The 19,526-nt window shown below is 41.4% G+C and overlaps 1 protein-coding gene across 1 annotated transcript in view; it reads right to left on the reverse strand.

The window, feature by feature from the left end:
- Positions 1 to 18,398, reverse strand: part of vipr1b (vasoactive intestinal peptide receptor 1b) — a 40,409-nt gene extending 22,011 nt beyond the window's left edge. Inside the window, exons 1-3 of the mRNA XM_076721494.1 lie at positions 18,164 to 18,398; positions 11,590 to 11,680; positions 8,832 to 8,942 (exon numbers count right to left, since the gene is read on the reverse strand). Of these exons, the coding sequence (XP_076577609.1) occupies positions 8,832 to 8,942; positions 11,590 to 11,680; positions 18,164 to 18,226 (265 nt within the window). The 5' untranslated portion in view covers positions 18,227 to 18,398. The remainder of the gene's footprint in view (positions 1 to 8,831; positions 8,943 to 11,589; positions 11,681 to 18,163) is intronic.
- Between the last annotated feature and the right edge of the window lie 1,128 nt (positions 18,399 to 19,526).

Here is a 19,526-nt window from a genome sequence, read left to right on the forward strand (position 1 = left end):
TTCACACATGGAAAATAAACTGGTCAGTGCCTCCGGGACACACCGGCAACACTACGTTACCTTAAAAATAACTTCTTTGTTTCTGAGCTGCAGTTTCTTGTTGGATATCAGGCGACATAGAAACACTGATATCTTTGACAAGTGCAGTCTGGCCCCCATCCGTCTCCTCAGAGTCTCAAGTGATATTTTGGGAGTGTGGTCCACAGTGTCCTAATGGACAGGTTTAGGCAGTGGTACCTGCGGTTCAGCCCTGCAGTAATTCTCCTGTTATCTCTCTGATAGGACTTTCTCAGTTGCTGTTGGCAACAACACCTCTTCACCTGAAACTCTGTTGTGTGGTGAGTCCCAAGGTTCAGGCCTTGGTCATATTCTGGTTTCTTCAGGCTTCAGTCATTAACAGGACACTCTACAAACCGGCAGCATTGTCAAATATGTTGTGATTAACATCGATATTGATCTACATGGAAAAAATTATTTTCATCATATTTTTTTGCCATATTGGGAACATAAAATCTGCCAGGATGTACTATGCAATAAGAATATATAATTACATGAGCTGAGAATTACTTTATCAATACAAATATCAAAATAATCCAACAAAATTTCCCTCAAATGTCTTTCTAGGACTATATTTAAACATTTAATACTCATATTTTTCTTCACAGATTATCAAAACGATGATATAATTTATGGAGTTTTTTTCTTTTAATGGTGTTTTTAGATCACAGTTTTTCTCCCTGTGGTTTTGGGGAATTTTAGGGCTCTTTGCACTTTTATTTATTTGCTGTTGCTCTTTGTTCTACTGGCCATACACAATCCATTAACATCAGTTTTCTTTACACAGGCAGAGAGGAACTCGTAATATCAGATCCACAAATACCAGAGAAGAAGAGAGGCTTACTTACAGCCGACCTATGAGAGTCCCATTACCACCACCAACAGCTTAATCTGTGAATTTTCATGCAGGAGGCACGTCTTCATCAGGATGATACCCGGGATGATGCAGGTCTTGATACAAGCAGCTGCAGAGCATCATCACTGCCTGCAGCATAGAGCCAGTTGTGGAGAAAAAGATGACCCTGGCAGGCTGGGTCACGCTCACCTGAGACAGCGTTTCTTCTCACACACTAAAGATCTCCAGCTGTCATTTGCTGCGTGAGACCCAGCAGCAAATGACAGCTGGTCATACCCGCTCTAAATCATTTTATTTCCTTGATAACAAGCTGCTGGGGAAACGCACAGAGCATTTTTTTCATTCAAACTCCAGTTTGTTTGGTTTTCCGGTCATCTCTGGAGAATCTGTCAGTAAGCTGAGTGAAACATTTTTAACAGTTAAACTCAATGAGACGAAAACAACCAATCAAAGAATCATTGTAGAAAAAAAAGTCATCAACAAACACAACATCTGCAGCCAGATGTTCCTGCCTCAAGCTCATTTACAACCATTTTAAATGTGTCCAATGTGACCAGCTCCCAAAGATTCAGGTCATTTTGATTTGATGCAGAGAGAGAAGAGCACTGAACATCCTTTTGTATATAAATACAAATATGCCAGTGGCGAAGTCTAAGGGTGGAGAAGGCAGACCATCGAACCGAACATATCCAGCAGTTCTCAAAGATCCAGACAGCACCAGGGTCCCTCGTGATTTAAGTGAGATGGATGATTGATTGGACACAATCATTCCCAATAAAGCATGGGTGATGACAGCATGTTTTCAGATTAGGCTTCATACTATAATAGATAGACAGAGTTTCATGGTGTTGACATGGTGTTGCACCTGAATGGCATCGGCTTGCTGGAGCTCTGCTGGAAATTGATTTTTGTGTATCAAGTATTTGTCTCTGTCTACCTGAAAGCTCAATAGGTGCTGGAATACACAGATATCCTCCTCCAATGTAATCTCTAATATACAGTTTTCCCTAATAGATTTTCTGACAGGTGCAATAGATCTCAATTATGAATGCCCCTCTCTGTGCCAGCATAGCATATTAAGTCGCTTTACGATTAGCTGAGATTAGCTGCTCTGAGGCTGTACTAAGGCACAGCAGAGCTAAATGCTAACACCAGTATGCTAATATACTCACAATAACAATGCTAACACCCTTTATATCTACAGAAGGAGCGGGTCCTCCTCCATGTTGCACGGCCATGTATCTACAGTGGCCCAGAACAGACAAACCTAATACTGGCTCTAAAGACGGCCTTTCAAGTTTTTGACTTCCACCATCGGTTGTCCTACACATTCGGAAGGGAAGATGATGATTGTGACTGGTGATGTCACCACTAGATGTCACTAAATCATCCACAGTGATCCTTTAAAATCAACAGAGTGCATAGTTTGTTCTCAAGAGTGTCATATGGAAGCATATTCTGATTTGTCTCTGGCAGCAGGACAACATCATCTATGCACCTTCAAAACAGTTACAGATCACACTGGTTAGATTTACGGTAACATCGTGGTTTGGGTTAAAATGACTGCTTTGTCAGGGTTGGGGCAGCTTTGTCGTCATGTTTACAATAATAAACACTTGGTTAAGGTTAGGGAACGATCGGATTGGAACAGCAAAAACAAACATCAGTGTCCTGTGTTAAAGTCCAACGTTTGTTGACACATACATCCATCCTGACGTCCTCTTTAGGCAGACTGATGCTCTGGAACGTCACCTGACTCCCTCCTGTGCTTCAGCTCACAGTGTCTATGCCTGAGAGATAGATAGATGCCATCAGTCCCTCTCTCTCTCTCTCTCTCTCTCTCTCTCTCTCTCTCTCTCTGTGTAAGATTGTGTGTGTGTGTGTGTGTGTGTGTGTGTGTGTGTGTGTGTGTGTGTGTGAACGAAAGTACTGAAGAAAGAACGAGGGAGTCAAACTAGGGGGATGAAAGAGTTTTTGAAGTTGTGGATTTACAGAGATTTATCTACAGTCTCTGTCTGTGTCTCTGGATCTCTCCACAGGAGTTTATCTCAAGCTGTTTCCATCTCATTATATTTGCTTTGAGTTTGAAGGTAAATTCCTGCATGCGGTATATTTTACAATATTGAGATTTTATGAAGCACTTTGCAGCTTTCCTAAAATTCAATAGAAAAGGTTTCCACAACTTCCACAATCGATTTTGACCAAGTCTGCTCGAACTACGCCTGCCACAGCCCATCAGGAGCAGAGCCCTCACATCTGATCCCCAGCTATGGCAGTAAACATGTTCGATCAACTTCAGGAAACTAAAACTTGGTAGAAATGAGTAAAAGTTTGAGGTCAAGGTTAAAAGAAACCAACGCTGATGGGCTCAATTTGCACTGAAGCTGCAGCCCAGAGTGAATTACCCCTGATAGTCCTGTGATCACTTTTACTTCAAATACAGAAGAAGAAAAGCATTTTTGCGGTATGAAGGCAACATGCTGCATTGTGTATGTCGTCGGTGTCTTCAAATATAAATATTGTGAGGAACACAGCCCACTGTGTACAGATGCAAAGCGTATAATCGCTCAGACGAGCAGCCATAGTCGGCTCTCACAATGAAAGATTAATTGCTGTGATGTCTGCTTAGCTGAGCAGTCGAACACTAAGTGGGACTGGCAAGAAAAAACATCCACTTAAGCTGTAAAATGGCACAGAAAGAATGAATAGTTGATCATTGTTATGCTGGAAGCATATGGAAATGTATTGTTTCTCAAATTCCACATGTGTTTTAGTGTATTGGATTAGCTCTTAATGTGTTAAAAGCATGTGTTTGTGCAGTTTGTAGTCTGCCATAAACACATGTAACACCATTTCAGTTAAACATGAAATTGAGAGTTTAGAAAAAAAACAAAATATACTGATATATAAAAGAAATAAACTCATATGACTGATGTCTGTTGACAAGGAGACAATGTCATAGCAAGTAAACAAAAACAAATTCTGAACATGCCACTCTGATGGGAATCTACAGCTCGACCGATAGGTGTGTATCCTCCCCGCTGACATTTTTCTCACTTAGTTCCACTGAGTGTGTGTGTGTGTGTGTGTGTGTGTGTGTGTGTGTGTGTGCGTGTGTGTGTGTGTGTGTGTGTGTGTGTGTGTGTGTGTGTGTGTGTGTGTGTGTGTGTGTGTGTGTTCTGGCAGTGAGTGGAAGGCTGGCTATCTCTGCACCTCCTGAGCAGCAGCGGCTGTGATGATGTTGGGGGTACGGACAGCAGTTCTAACCCACAGACTGTCTAAAACATGGTCTCTGTGATGTCACCCACAGGTCTCTGACAGTGGTTCCAACTGTCGCCATCTTGGCAGTGCCTGACTCCACCAAAATGGGCAAAGAGTTGGAGCGTGGGTGGAGCTGGCCTTGCAGCTAGCTGTCACTCACAGCAGTCATTCCTATAATTATGTATAACTTTAAGCCTAAATATCGTTTAAATGGATGAGTTATATAAAAATTCACCCCTATGCAGTTGTCACAAACAGGAAAATTAGCTGTAAGCATGTTAATTTCTGCTGTAAAGTTTTAATATGGGGGTCTATGGGGATTGACTTACTCAAGGACACTCAAGGAACTGCTGATTTTGGTACTTCCTGTTCATTTGCCCCACCCCAATACCTGACCGCAACCTCAACCTGATTCCCCTGCCAACTCCAAACCCAGTTTCATATCATATGGCACCTTTGGCTCATGAGTTATACACATGTGAAAAAAGATAAGCAGGGTTGAGCCTGGTCACATCCTGGAGTAATACACCGAAAAGGAAAGGCTGTACACTTTGAGGAGGTTTACATTATCCAACCTGTGTCCATGCACTGAGGCCACAGGACAGGAATTCAGTAAGCTGGTTACATGGCTGCTTAACACAACCATGACATGTTAAAAAAGAAAGGATCTGGAAGTGTTTCAGCATGGATTTATACCTGAGACGGCACTCACTATTGGGCTGAAAGACGGTTTTAAGGCTTAGTCGTTTTACTGCACGTTTGGTTTCTTTTTTTCATGTGTGTGCACTGAATGTGCAAACGTCCTTTCATAAAACACAGAGATCAGGTGAACCTGGTGAGTTAAAGTAGTAAGTGGCTTTCCTTATTGAAGGTAATGCAAAGACTGTGGAGGAGATGTAGATAGAAAAGTCAGTCAATGCGAAGATGTGGAAATGTGCTGAAAGAGCTGCACGTCAATATCAGGGAAGGGTCACGAACATTTTGTACCTTCAGTTTGTATGAAAGTGACAAAGAAATAGAAGACGAGTTTCATTACAAAATGATATTTACTTAAGACGCCCACACCACCTCGTCGGACAAAAGGACGGCTGCTGTCAAAGAAACTGGAACTATTAAGATCTGACTTCATCCTGTGAAAGCTTTAAAATTCAGGACTGACCCCCTTCACCTAATTATTAATATTACTCAGAAGAAATTTCCTGTAGATCAGATCTAAAACTTGTGTGGTGACATGATGTGTACATTAAAGAGGAACAGTTCTGGACTTTAAACACAAAAACTCTCAAAATCTTAACAAGCTAAACAAATTTATTATTATTTACCAAACAGTCAGCCATGAGCATCTTCACAATTAATAAAATGTAGTCAAAAACGTAATTTTCCAATATATAAATAATATACAACACAATTCATCTCTGTGTTAGTGACAGCTCTAAACTCAACCTCTTTCATGCTACCTGAGGGGTTTAAAGTGCATCCTCCATCTTTGAAATGTCATATTTCATTGTGCTCTCATTTTCAGTTTGCCTCTCTGAGGTGCTAATGCCTGTATGAGTGCAGCAACACTCCCAGAATGTTAGCATGCAGCAATGGCTCAGTGAAGATATAGACCATATTTTTAATTGTGCAGTAAGTTGAGGAGGTGATGGGCTGTTTTTTTTTCAGGGCCACAAAATATGCAAAGGGGGGTAGCTGCAGCTTTTCAGGTTGAGGGTAGCTTTGAGATACAAAGAGACAACGTCTTCTATGAGGAAAAAATGATGGACACACTGAAGAGTCTCAAACAAATGTGTCCTTTAACATGTGCAAACCTGCTGAAATCCATTTCAAGTACAAGATTGCTACCCAAGTTAGTATCTGATTTTCCAATAGTTGTAAATAGTTGGATATGAGCACACCTCTCAGTCAGGGGGCAAGAATGAGCATTGACTCGCTGGGCCACAGACACAGAGGCACAAGATGAGCTGGTAAAGAGCTGCAGGGAAAGAGCCCAGAAGCGTTGAAAAGAAGAAATGGAAATGCATCAGCAGAGATCTGAAAATGACTGAAAATGAGGGGAAAAAAAGGATCTGATGGAAAGGCTGCATCACAGAAAATATCCAAACTGGTGTTCATGCTGATCTACACCCCCGCTGTGATATGTGTTTGATTTAATAATCCAATATTCGATTCAAGTTTATAGTAAAGCTAAAAAGAAAAAGAGCTTGTGCACAGCATGCCAAAAACTGTATCCATGGCTGTGATTAACTCTGACTGTAGATTCAGCCTTGTTAAACTATAAAAACACACAAAACTTAGGTTGATGGAAGTGCTGTATAAAGCCTCACTGTATGCAGAACATCAGAGTGCTACCACTACTGCTGGCAACTGTTTCATAGCTTCATATTTAGTATAAAATATTATTATCATTATACTTAGGTGGGTCAAAGATGATACTAGGAAGATCAGGTGATCACAAACACCAAATTCACTATGAAGAACAACATCATTACTTCCTGACACTAAAAACTATTTTTGCATGCAAAAGGCAGCAGTTGGAAAAGAAATAGTAGACATAGTAATTTATTTAATATGAGCCTGAATTTGTTGGACTCTGAGGGGTCTTAACTAGACATTTTAAAAAGGTTAAAGACTGTCTTCACATGTGGGCATGTCTTCCCTTCCCACCCGAGCAACAGTGCTACCACAGCTTGAACAAGCATATAAAGAATCACCGTTGTCAAAAATGCTATCACACAAATATGTCTTGAAGGGCTATAGTTAATAGCTGCTGTTAGCTAGTTAGCTCAGTTATCCATGCAGCTAGTGACCCTATTAGCTGACTGGAGTCTGCAGTCGTGTTTAAACCACAGGAAACAGAACCGGACTGTCGCCTCTTGAGGTACAAAGTGGTATTATGAGACTAGCTGGTTAGCATGCTAGCTTCAGTAGATATCTCTGCAACATGTTAGAACTGTTAAATCACTGCATTCTGTTGATAATGTTTATTTTTTCGACATTCTAAAGTAAAATTATGGTCATATCGTGCATGTTTCATCTTTAAAGATAAAATTTGTAAGAAGTGACCACCTGTCAAAGTCGTACTCCAAACACATAGGGAGCACCAGGGTAACTGCTAACTGCTACTAATTATAGTTGACATTAGCTAGTTAGCTCAGTTAGTGGTCCCATTAGCCAACTCCCCAACTGGGAGCTCAGAGCACTGAGGGAGTGTTGTTATTGTTGTTCTGTTGTTGTTCTGTGGACAGTTTTAGATCATTTGTGAACGTTTGAACTGAAATTCTTTTGTAATGCCTCTTTAATTCATCCAGAATCAAGAGTGAAGGCTACTGCTGAGAGTGAGTTCCTGTGTGTTGAGTCAGGCAGCCGAGGGAGCAATGGCGTTCACAGCACAGGTATTGAGAGAAAATTTGAAAGTCTCAGAGAATTTGCAGACAGTGGAGGAGTTGACACAGCGAAGGTATCAAACAAGGACACAAGGTTTTGAAAGGGAGGGAAGCAAATGGCAAAAATGCATCCAAAAAGAAAGGGCTCAGAATCAGACAAGCAAGACATGATGACAAAAAGAAAAGAAGAAGTGATCTAAAATGGATCAGGAAGAACACAAAACCCTGTTTATGAAGTGACAATGAAGAAAGTTGTCAAGAACTCTTCTGTTAGAGACACAAGAGGTGATTCAAAAAACACCAAAAGCTGTGTGATGTTTCTCTTTCTTATCTTAGTTCGGTGAATCATCCCTCCTCCTCCCCCCTCTTCCTCTGTGCTCGTTCCAAAGTAAAGGTTAGAGGATGAGCTGGATTCCTCCTTGTTTTCTTAGACCCTGACTGTAATCTGTGACTGAGTTTACGTGCACATTTTAAATCCGGTCTTTCATTTGGCTCATGTAAACGCTGCATACTGTTTACAGTAACCTGGATTAACTTTGATCCTGGGTTTGAGGTACCTGAAGAACTCCCCCAAGATCTATTTGAAACAGTTCACAAGGTCAGCGTTATTATGGAAAAGTTTTTCCAGAGCAGTCTGTAAGGTGCTGCTGTTTCCGTATATAATAATAATAATAATAATACACAAATGTAAAAAGTTTAGATATTTAACAGCTTGGTTTGGTAAATAACAAAGATGTAATGATGCTCTTTAAGAAGCTAATGAATCAGCATCCACTTTCCTTAGCCTTGGGCGTTCTGTGGGGTTTTTAATTATTTCTGCTGTCCTCAGGAGGTGATGGTGAAACCACAAGTTTGATGACTTCAAATGTCCATTTGCATGCAAGCAACACATTTCATCTTCAGTATCTAGCCAAGGGCCTGACTGTATGCAAATACACTTTTAAATATCAAAATACTCATAGCTGGAGAAAATGTGAATAAATGAAAATGTAGAAATGTGCCTGTCAGCCCTGAGCCAGTGTCATCATGACAACACAAGGTCCTGTTCAGCACCTGTGGTCTTGTTCAACAACACGAGTTAATTACAGATATTTAAATTGTAGTTAGTGTTTTAAAGAACAATTTCTTGTTCTCAGGCAAGTTTGAAAAGGTTTTACTGGCATATTTGTTCAGTTTCCATAAATAAATGATGAGCATGGACTGAAAACTAAACAGATAACAGAGAGAGCATCTTTCATGCTGTATTAACATTAAATGAAAGGTGTGTTTACCTTTGTGCTGGTCACTGAAGTAACTGAAGTAAGTGGGGCAGGTTATTGTAACTACCTCTCCCACTGTGGCTGAAGGCCAACAGGCGATGATGTCCCACATGCCTTGGCAACCTGCCAGAGGAGATGGTACCATTAAAATCAGTCGCCACACACACACACGTCACATATGTCACATAAAAAATATGTACAAAAAATCTGAAAATATGCATTTTGCTTTTATCTATAAGCCAACAGTCATGCGTTTCCACTCAGGTTTTTTTAGGTGCAACTTGAAAATGCTCATAGTGTACATTCATGTGAAAACACGAGGATGAACTCTCCTGCAGTCTTTGCCTTTCTAGCTCCAAAATATACTGTACTATACCGTTTCTGTCATATATATTTCCTTTCATAGAGGGTCATTTCAATAGCTCAGAAAACTTCTTTTTAAATCTCTCTTTTGTCATTTTTTGGTTGAGCTTTTAGTCCTTTCATCCTTGCTTCCTTTGGATTCCACTAGTATTTGGCTGAAAGGTGAAAGCTGCACTGCTTCTGTCTGTTTGCTTTGTCTGGTCTGACATACTGAGGCATGAGCAAACACATGTCCTACGTTTGGAGTACATATGATGTCCAGGACGGCTTTGTCTGCTGCAGCTGGGACCAGTGATAATTTTTTTTATTTTGCACCTGAATGTCCAACCGCACACCAAGTTTTTCAGTTCATCGCAAATGTGCACATCCTTTGAAATCTTTTTTTTTTTTCTTTTTAAAACTCTTCTTTATATTTGAAATGGAAGTCACAACCTCCCTCTCTGAAAGTGTGCTGTAGGTCAACAGCAGCGTGAACAAACCTGTGACACATGAGCGAAGCCTCAGAAAAGTGTGAAATTACAAAAAAAACACAATCAATGAACCATTTCGGAGACACAGATTTCTGAAGTTCAATAACCAATGGAAGCAAAGTTTTAAACTTTAGACAATTTCTATACAGACAGCTTCTTCGGGGTATCTTTAACTCATTTTATAACAGTGTGTGGAGCGTTAAATTAGAATACACAAACTGTGAGGAGATACTCCTTTTAAGCCTTTTTCTTTTCATTGCCGGACAATCTCTATATTTAATATGTTGCATAACAATAGGCTGTGAACGTATGGTTTGCCTCACAAATGCACACGCTGCTAATCCATTTATTAGGGATGCGACCTCTGAGCGCAGCTTCCACTACCTTCCTGTTGAGGAAGCAGATAGGGAAGTAGAGAAATGAGGGTCATTGCAGAGATAAGGAGCGAAGCTGTTACCATGCACACTGTTCATATCAACTTAATGCACTATGTGGATGTGCAGTATGTGTTTTTTGTTAAAATGAAACCAAATAGAGATTCCAAGGTTCAAGCATACTGTTAATATATATATCACAGTAAAGAAGACCGATACGAGAGTGCAAGCTGAACACTAATGTTAATCTTACTTGGTGTACATGTTGAAGGGCATGGGTGTATTTTCTGCACGGTAATCAAACTCCATATTCATGCTCCATCTGATGCATGCTCTCTCAGAGTAGAGGTCAGACTCTGTATATACATTATATACTCCCACAGACACTGTGGGCTAGCCAATGCTTGTCATACCTTCAGTCATTTTTCATGTCATGTCCATGATGGAAAAATGTCCTATCCTGGTTGGATTTAATGGCCCCGTATGCTCACAGGAGTTTTAAATGCTCTGGTTGATTAGACCTCTCTTCAAGCTGAGTTCAGTGGTGCTTTTGGTGGGATTTACATGAGCGCCGTGTCTGAAATCACTCCATGTTTTACTAAATAGTGCACTATTTTTACTGTGCACCACTTTATTCGTGTCCATATCCTGGGTGTGACCTGTGTGTAGTAGATTACTCTCAGTAAGTCCCAGATATGAGATGAAAAGTGTTAATGGCATGTGCACTATTATCTGCAATACACTGCATTTTATAGGCGTGAATACAACTGTTGAATGACACTACACCTGATTCAGAAGTGTTCTGAAGTTCTGAGGATTGCCTTTTTTCTATTATTGATTTGTGGACTTTTATTCGTGATAGACATCCTCATTCTGATTCACACTGCTCATCCTAAAAATATGTGTATCATGTCTCTGTGCACCTCTGAGGAGGCAGAATTTGAACATCTCTGCTACCAACTGAACTACTGTTTATTAGGGAGCAGTGAATGAGATAACATGGTAGTGATTTTGGACACAACAGAGGTCACCCCAAATCTGTATAGTTATAAAGATGGAAAAATGCAAATGAAAACACCTGTGGAGGTATCCGAGGTGTTGCAGGCCCTATGTTTATAGACTATATACTCCATATGGAAACTCTCAGTGCAGTTAAAACGGGAGTTAGACTCTCTCTCCTGATTTGGAAATCTAACCACAGCTTCAGACTTGAGGTCGATTTTAAGTGTTGCTCCAACACACCTCCACCCTATTTTGGTTGATTTTCAAATGTGAGGATAAATCAGTCCTTTGGGGTTGTTAAAGTCTTACAACTCTGACTACAATTTGGTTTCCTTACCTTGACCTGAGAGGTGATTGAAAGATTTATCTGAAGTCAAGTTAATTCAGCAGTGGAGAAACTCTGGTCTATATTTCTGCCGGCTATAATCGTGCTTTATCTATACACTCCCACACTGTATTACTTTGGCGCTCTATTTATTTACTCATCCTTTCTCCCTTTTTGCTCTGAATAGCCTCCTGCACACCGTCAGAGAGACAGGAAAATATGTTTTGGAGAATGACCTGAAGTGACGTTCCCAAAGGTACTGTTCTCACAGCGCTCTTTCTCCAGCTCGATCTCGTTCACCACGTCACACATCTGCACCGACAGCACCTGTGGAAAGAGGCAGAAAGCACATTTAGGCGTCAGGAATCTAATATGCTTCCATCACACTGCAATTAGACTCTGAAATAATTCATATTCAGTGAGGCGCAGGCTGGTAGGCAGGTTACAGCCCAGTGAATATGTGCGAGTAAATATTTTAGTTAACATTTCCCTTCATCACATTCCTGCAACTATAGCCTTTCCATTAGAATGAACCCCCTGCTGATAATACAGAAAATACACAGAAATGTTCTCTATGTCTGAAATCCAAACAGAGCTCCCTCTTGCCTGGCAAATAGATGCTATCATGCAAATGGATTAGGAAGTGCAGACGGGAGCCACTGAGTAATCTACTGCGATTGTTCATCTGTGTCAACAAAGGCTGAAAAATGCGAGCTGACAGCCACTGGCGGAGAGCCGGTGGGTCAGTGAAATGTGTAAGACGAGCAGTGAGGAGCTTGAGAAGGTCAGTAGAGATGAAGAGAGAGAGAGGAGAGAGGAGAGAGGAGGGAGTAGAAGTCAGTGTGGAGTGTATTCATGAACTCCCGGGGAAGAGCTGCACCCTGTTGCCAAAGCTACAATGCTTACAAGACTCAAGGCAGTAAAGGTCAGGATCAGAGGGGTGACGCAGCACTAAGCACATAATATATCTGCAAGTGCACAGCTGATGTTCTCTACTGGACCTTACAGATGTCTTTAAATGCTTGTTTGATGACCCTCCACCACCCAGGTGCTGTCAAATATGAAATGATCCTCATAAATCATCCATAAAGGCCCTGTTTAGTCCAGCGTTGAGCCTCCAGTTCACCTGACACTGTTGTAAAGGGCAGCATTTAGTCCACCGCTCACCTCAGACCACGAAAACACTGTCATTCATCACAAAGGACATCTGTCAGAGCAACACGTCCGGACTCGATGTTTCTAATATGCATAGGAGTGTAATGACTCAATCTAATGAGGTGGAATAAACTCAGAGGAAAGCTGCGCTCATCATTTAAACAGGGAGCAAGTGCACAACATCTGCTATGTGATATCTACCTGTGAAGGAATATTCAAGAGCAGACAAACGCATTAACGCAGATGATGGAGCGTTACGTCAGACGCCGCATCCCAGCAGTGGCACACAGTCACCTAAGATTATTGTTTTGTCTGTAATGTTTTTGTTTGTTTGCAAAGTCCAGAATACACAAATAGGTCCTCCAAAGTAAATGACAAGATACATCATGTGTCCATGGTCTTACAAAACCACCACATATCACCATTATTAAAAATCATCCTTATGACTGTTTGTAGATCAGCCAACACTGTGGTTGATGTTTGGTTGGGTGAGGCACAAAAACACTTGGTTGAGGTTTCTGCTGTTTGTCTGTGCTCACCTTGTCTGTGTTTGAGCGTGATTTTAGAACATCACAGCTAGTCTGGGAGCCAGTTCAGGCAACTTATGCAAGAGAGATGTGTAAACTGGAAACCTCATCTGTACATACAGTACAGTACAGTGTGAGTACAGTTACATTAAACTGACCATCATGTTCTCATGTGAAAACAAATGAGACACAACCTTTGAAACCTCGAACACTCACCCGTCACAGCCAAACGAGCTACTGTTGAACTGTAAGCATCACAGCAACGCTGCATCAAGGGCAACAACTACCTCTGGCTTCATGGAAAATATGAAAAATTGCAGTACATACAGTACAGCACATGTACTGTAATAATGGCATGTTATTTACAACCACTTCTCCGCACTGTCCCTCACTCCCTCCCTCGACAGATGAGGTCATCCTGACACTATCACAATCCACAGAACTTTGCTCACAGGAGTTTTTGCCTGCAACCAATTACAGCAGAAAATCCAACATATCTTTAAGTAATAGCAGCAGCTGTGGCCCGGAGGCAGGAGATTAAATTGCTAACATTATCAGTGCAGAGCAACTTGGATGAAGGAGGAAATCTCATGTTGGTCAGACCCCTATTTAACCTTATTTTTGATTAGCATGAAATTGATTGTCGGGTGATGCAAGAGTGGAGCACTTAATAGAGGATTTGAATCAGAAAGGCCTTGAGAGTAACTCTCAAAACACGGAATATAATATTCTACACCCTGTGCTACCTGGTCTGTCAGAGAGTTTTATCTGTGTGCAACATAATTCAGCATCAGTAAAGCTACAGGAATGATTAATTAGAACTGTTAAGAACTACTATACCATTAAGCTCTCATGGACCAATGTGGCATCAACTTTGACCATCTGAAGATAAAAACACCAACTAAAACAGATCTGCGCCAATTCAAAGATGCTCTACAAAGACACAACAGGGTTCAAAGCAAACTTAAAGCTGTTTATAGGCCATAACAGAGTAAGTCTGGGCTACTCTGTAATCCTTGACTTTCCATAATTAATTAAGCATAATACTCAGTTGTGATGTGGTGTAAGACATGTCTGAAACAGAATGTGACAGTCTGCTCATCCTTTTATTCATAGAGTCAATAGAAAAGAGTTCAAAGACAATATATTTATTGTTTTACCTCCTCAACTTCATTGATTTTTGCAAATATGTGCTTATTCTGAATTTGATGCCAGCAGCAAGAGACCAAACACAGAGATGAAACAGAGGGTGAATATTGGATTTACAGCCACCAAGTAGCCAGAAACAGGATACCACATAAATGACAGTGTTTGTCTATGTTTACTCATAATAATACCGCTGCCCACCTGTGGCCCAAAAAGAAAAAAAAGGCGTCTTTTGCTGAAGACATTTTGTCACAGCAGGAGAAGCAAAGGTGTAAACTGTAAAGAAGAAAATTAACGATGGCTTAATTCCATTTTGCTGCTTAGTTGCAGCTTCCTGTGATTATGTCACTTCGTCATGGCTTGCTGTGATACTTAATGGAATGCAGCCATAATTCTCATTATTATTAACACCTGTGCTTTCCCCTTTACGAGTCAAAACGCCTGCTGTGAAGAAGACCTTTACATGCTGCGTTAAGAGGAAGTGCTTCCGACAAACATTTAAATTAAAAATCTTAAACTTAAGACACGGGCTGTGGGCCTTTTCCAAACTTAAAAAAATAGCTAATAATCCAGGTTTTCAGTTTAATTTCATACGAATGCGGTGCGTTGTTTTTGTTTCTTCTTGCTTTTGGGAAACGCAAACCACTGGCAGCAAACCTGATGTTAACCATTAATGCTGCATAAACAGTAAGAAAACGGGAACAAAGTCCCTCATCGGGGGGGGGGGGGGGGGGGGGTGCTGTAGGCTGCTGGGATCAAGCTGCCTTCATTGCATGGAGGTCGTTTATTAGTTCATCTGTAATCCTGTATATTGTGAATAGAGCCTGGATACACAAAGAGGGAGACGAATCATAACAAAATAATCATCAGAGTTCAGAGTATGTGATTTATGGGAGAGTGGCCGAAATTGTGGTACATTTGATCTATGAAGATACAAAAGACAAGGGGAAGGGTCCCGATAGCTCAAAAGCTCAAAATGCTGAAGGCAAATATTAAGTTCATGCCAAATAGAGATGTTGAAAACTTACATATAATAACTACGCTTTGCCCATATAGAGACTGCTGCAAAGGGCGATGAATCAAAATGTCAATCCCAAACTGTGCAGATGAAAAATGGACCTCAGCAAAGGCTTAGAGACACAAACATACACAGTGTCTCCATGAGTAAAACATCACATATACGTCTGCCAGCTTTGACAGTTTGTTAGCTCAGAGCTCATCAGGGCTGCTGGGCCGCTGCTTCAAGTCTGTGGTGACTGTTGTCATTTCATGCAGCCGCTGGTCTTGCCTTCTTTGAGTACGAGATAACGATCAAATAAAGAACAAGGGGAGCCAACAGGAAAATCAAAGAAGGAACGTGCAGAGTAATGTGTTAATCCCCATCCTACAGCGGAGAACAACGTGTGCGTCAGGCCCCTCCTCTGCCTTCGCCGCAAGTGGTTTGACTTGGGGTTCTTTAGGCAGTAAGCAAAGTCTGTGCACTGGACATGATTTAAACGCTTTTCCGGCCAAACTAAAATGAACACAGGAAATGTTTTTGGATTGTGCTGAAAGCTGCCGGGGCTGACATCAGTCTGTGCAGCAGGTGTGTTACACTGAACAGAAGCGTAAATTGCTCTGGATAATAGCATCTTCCAAAGGGCTTAGTTTGACATTTTGGGAAATGCACTTATTTGTTTTTTGTCAAGAGTTAGATGAGAAAATCAGTACCATTTTTAAAGTCTGCTCGGTGGGTGTAGGTGGGCATATTCTTGAAGTTGGAGTGAGCCGGGATCGCCGCTTCACCCTCCACCCAGTCTTCGCTAAGCTACTGTAAGATAATCAGTAAGCTAATGATGCAGCTCTATTTAATGTACAGACACCAGAGTGGTGTTGAAACTGTCTGTTCCTTTAAATGTTAATCGAGGTCTCTAATCCAGATTATATTTTTAAAAAATTTTCTGGTGGTTTCATGTGTGCAAAGAGGCAGGAAGGAGCAGTCATTGTCGCCCACCCTCCATGCTCCTCTGCTATGTCTTCTCCTCCTTCCACTTGCATTGTGTTAAACTGGTAATGGTGACATCCAGCCACTTGCATGCACTTTTTAGCCACTTATGGGATTTTCTGCGCTCCCCTCAACACCACATTTCCTCACTAGATATATTGATGAAACATGTCAGGGTATGTTATTGTAAAGCAGCCGCCTGGATGGTGGAAAGGACACGAATATAGCACACCAGGCGCACACCGGCGAACTGAGAAATGTTTTCCACACTGGTGCCTATAAGAGCCACTAAAATATGTCAACAAATGACGTATCTGGTCGATCTCTTAAAGCCTCGGGTGGGCCAGGCATGTGAGAGTTATCAGAGGTGAGGGGGAAGAAATTTTCACCCAGTCACTTAGATGTTCACAGCCTGAAAAGAGTTCCACTGACAGGCTTTAAAGGAGGCCATGCTGAGTGCCAAATGACTAAAATCCACCCAAAGACATAAACATTATCATAATCAGGAATCTTAAGCTTCTTAGAATCACACTTCTTTGTTGATTTTCTTGCTCATATTCCTGAAACTGTACCAAAAAGCACTGACAGACCCGATAACCAAAATTACAGTGATACCTTTCAGAGATAAGACTCACACGCAAATCCCTGCCAGGAGGTGTGTGCGTGCGTGCAGCGAGAGCTCCAGCAGCAGATCACTTTTGACATCTAATACAAAAAAATCTCTGAAAAATAAGACATAACTGCAGATGACACTTAGTCTTAACAAGCCTAATGAAAAGACCAAATTCCCAAAGCAACTCAGAGCAGATTTTCTTATCATGCGACCAGGTGGTGGTGTGGTGATTGCAGTTTAAGGGCCGCGCAGGCTGGCCGAAACTCAAGGTCCTTTCAACACTGTTCATTTAAGTCCCAAAATACATCATCAGAGTTATGAGTAATTGAAAACACGGACGCAGGAAAGCCTATACATCTAGCACCCCCATGTGCACACTCCACAGTTATAAAACTTCCCTGCAGCAAAGCACTGTGGTACTGAAAGGTGACTTATTACCATAAGGCTTCCCCTCCAATTATCCAAACCCAGAGAGATTATAAATATATATTCGGCAATCATGAAGTAGCTACACAAATCCCCATGGAGCAAAATGTTCATAGTAGTGGTCCATGGTTAATGGGATGTCAGTAATGGACACTAATCTACAGTCGTGTGTGTTAAATGGCAGCAGCATTACCTTCAGGAATGATATAAATATACTTCTCTCCAATTAAAAAGGCTTCTGACTAATTGATTATCAGATTATCATTAAGACTGAGATCTTTACTGGCAAACAACCTACCAAACTTTCACATATAAGAGGTCTCAGATCTGGTTTTCAATGACAATATTAAGAGAAAAAAAAATAAAAGACCCTTAATTGAGCTATTTCAATTCTGATTTCAGCTGCTCTCATTTTATGGTCACTCATCAGATCCACATCAGCCACTTTAGCCCCAGCCTGAACGGTCTCATCCGAATTCATTTCACTCCTCAGGTCACTTGTCTAATGAGTTGGTGGTGCAGCACACACTGTTCTTGTTGCCAGCTATTGAAGAAACTTCACCTGCACCAGTACTGAGTCAGCAGCAGACAATGGGATGAAATACATTTCTGAATCCTCTCAGTCAGGGGTCTGAGGAGGACATCCAGGAGGAAAATAAGAGCACAGTGGCGAGGAAAAAGGGTTTAAAGGGCAGAAAATTCAAATTCACAAGGAAATACCCTGTTTCTTGAAGAGGGGACTTAACATGATAGATAGATAGATAGATAGATAGATAGATAGATAGGCGTGCACAGCAAAGTGCATTTAATGTCCATTCTATGTGTATCCTAAAAACTAATTTCATGCGGGTTAAAATTGGGTTTAGTAGAAAGACTTTTGGCTACAAACCATAAAAAGGCGTTTTTCCTTTGTACGATAAAATGAAAATTGCTGCCAAAGTAGAGGATAGATTACTTACTTCTGGCAGATATCCGAAGAGCAGCATTAGTAGGAGCAGCTGAGAGGCGTCCATTGCGTCCATGTGCTTTTGGACTTTTCTTATTCCTTGGTTTTGGCAGAAACTCCCTGTGTAAATCTTGAAAGGTGTGTGTGTGTGTGTTTGTGTGAAGGAAGCGAGACCGTGTCTGTGTGTTCAGATGGGTGAGGTGAGCTCCACCGCTGCTGCCGCCCCACAGGACTGCGCCTTTCTCTGTGCGCTCCTCCAGCAGGAGAGCCGCGTCTGCTCGGCTGTACCCGCCCCCCCTCCGCCCATTCACAACTCCAGAGCGCGTGTCCCAGGAGGCGGATTGTTAACAAGCCCGTCAGCCTGCCGGAGATGGACTGATGTGGTTTAGGAGGACGCTGTGAGTAACAGGAGCGCTAATTAATAGCTGGGTAACCCGCGGCTCCTCTTTGGGGATGTCACTGAGCAGGTTTGCATCCAAATGTTGCGCAAGTACTAACGGGATTTTCTGAAAATCTGCACAAAGAAAAAAAAATAAAAAAATAAAACTGCGCGTTTCCATCCAGCACTGTTCAGTGAATATTAGATGTTGGTTCATCCAGAGAAGCAGTAGGTGGCGCTAATTCTCCGGTCAGGAGACATTAAAGTGCCACTTCTTTTGTAAAGCAGTTTGTAAAATTATTAAGAAAAGCACTATATAGAAAAGGGCATTATCATCATTATTATTTTTATTATTAAAGGGTGCGTTCATTTTTCACAACTGAAAGAGCGGTATTCGGATGTCTTAATGACACAAGTCACAGGTGGCTCGAAATGCCCCTCACCAGATTTCCATTCAAATATAATCCAAATTTTATCATCATTTTCAAAGAATATGAATTTATGTGTGTTTCCATCTACTACATGAGAATATTAGCATTTGGTTCAGGAGATAAGCACTAGATGGCGCTAACTCCAGTCAGGTGCCATTATACTGTACCACAGCAGTGGAAGCTTAAAGGTGCTGCCAGAAGTTTTTTGATATGTTTACATTCAGTTGTCCATTTTACTCCGAGATCCTGCCCGAAAAAAGAGGCTTCATTACGCCGGCTTTGCTTTGCGTGCTGTCACCACTTTGTTATTTTAGAGTCTAGATGGCACGCCATCGTTCCAGAAACAAGAGGCCTGACATGTCAACATGAGATGTCAGCTCAGCTCTGTTACCACCTCCACTGACAGCTTAAAGGTGGAACAGCAATGCTCCTCCGTCCCGTGTTGGTGTGTTTTACACAGAATGGTTCGATGCAACATTCCTCGTGTTAAAGGGGCTGAAGCTTCTTGCGAAAACAGACTGTATGATTCATTGGGGGCTGAAACAGGTGTTGAAGAAATATCTAGT

This window comes from Chaetodon auriga, chromosome 21 (assembly GCF_051107435.1).
Source record: "Chaetodon auriga isolate fChaAug3 chromosome 21, fChaAug3.hap1, whole genome shotgun sequence".
NCBI lineage: Eukaryota > Metazoa > Chordata > Actinopteri > Chaetodontiformes > Chaetodontidae > Chaetodon > Chaetodon auriga.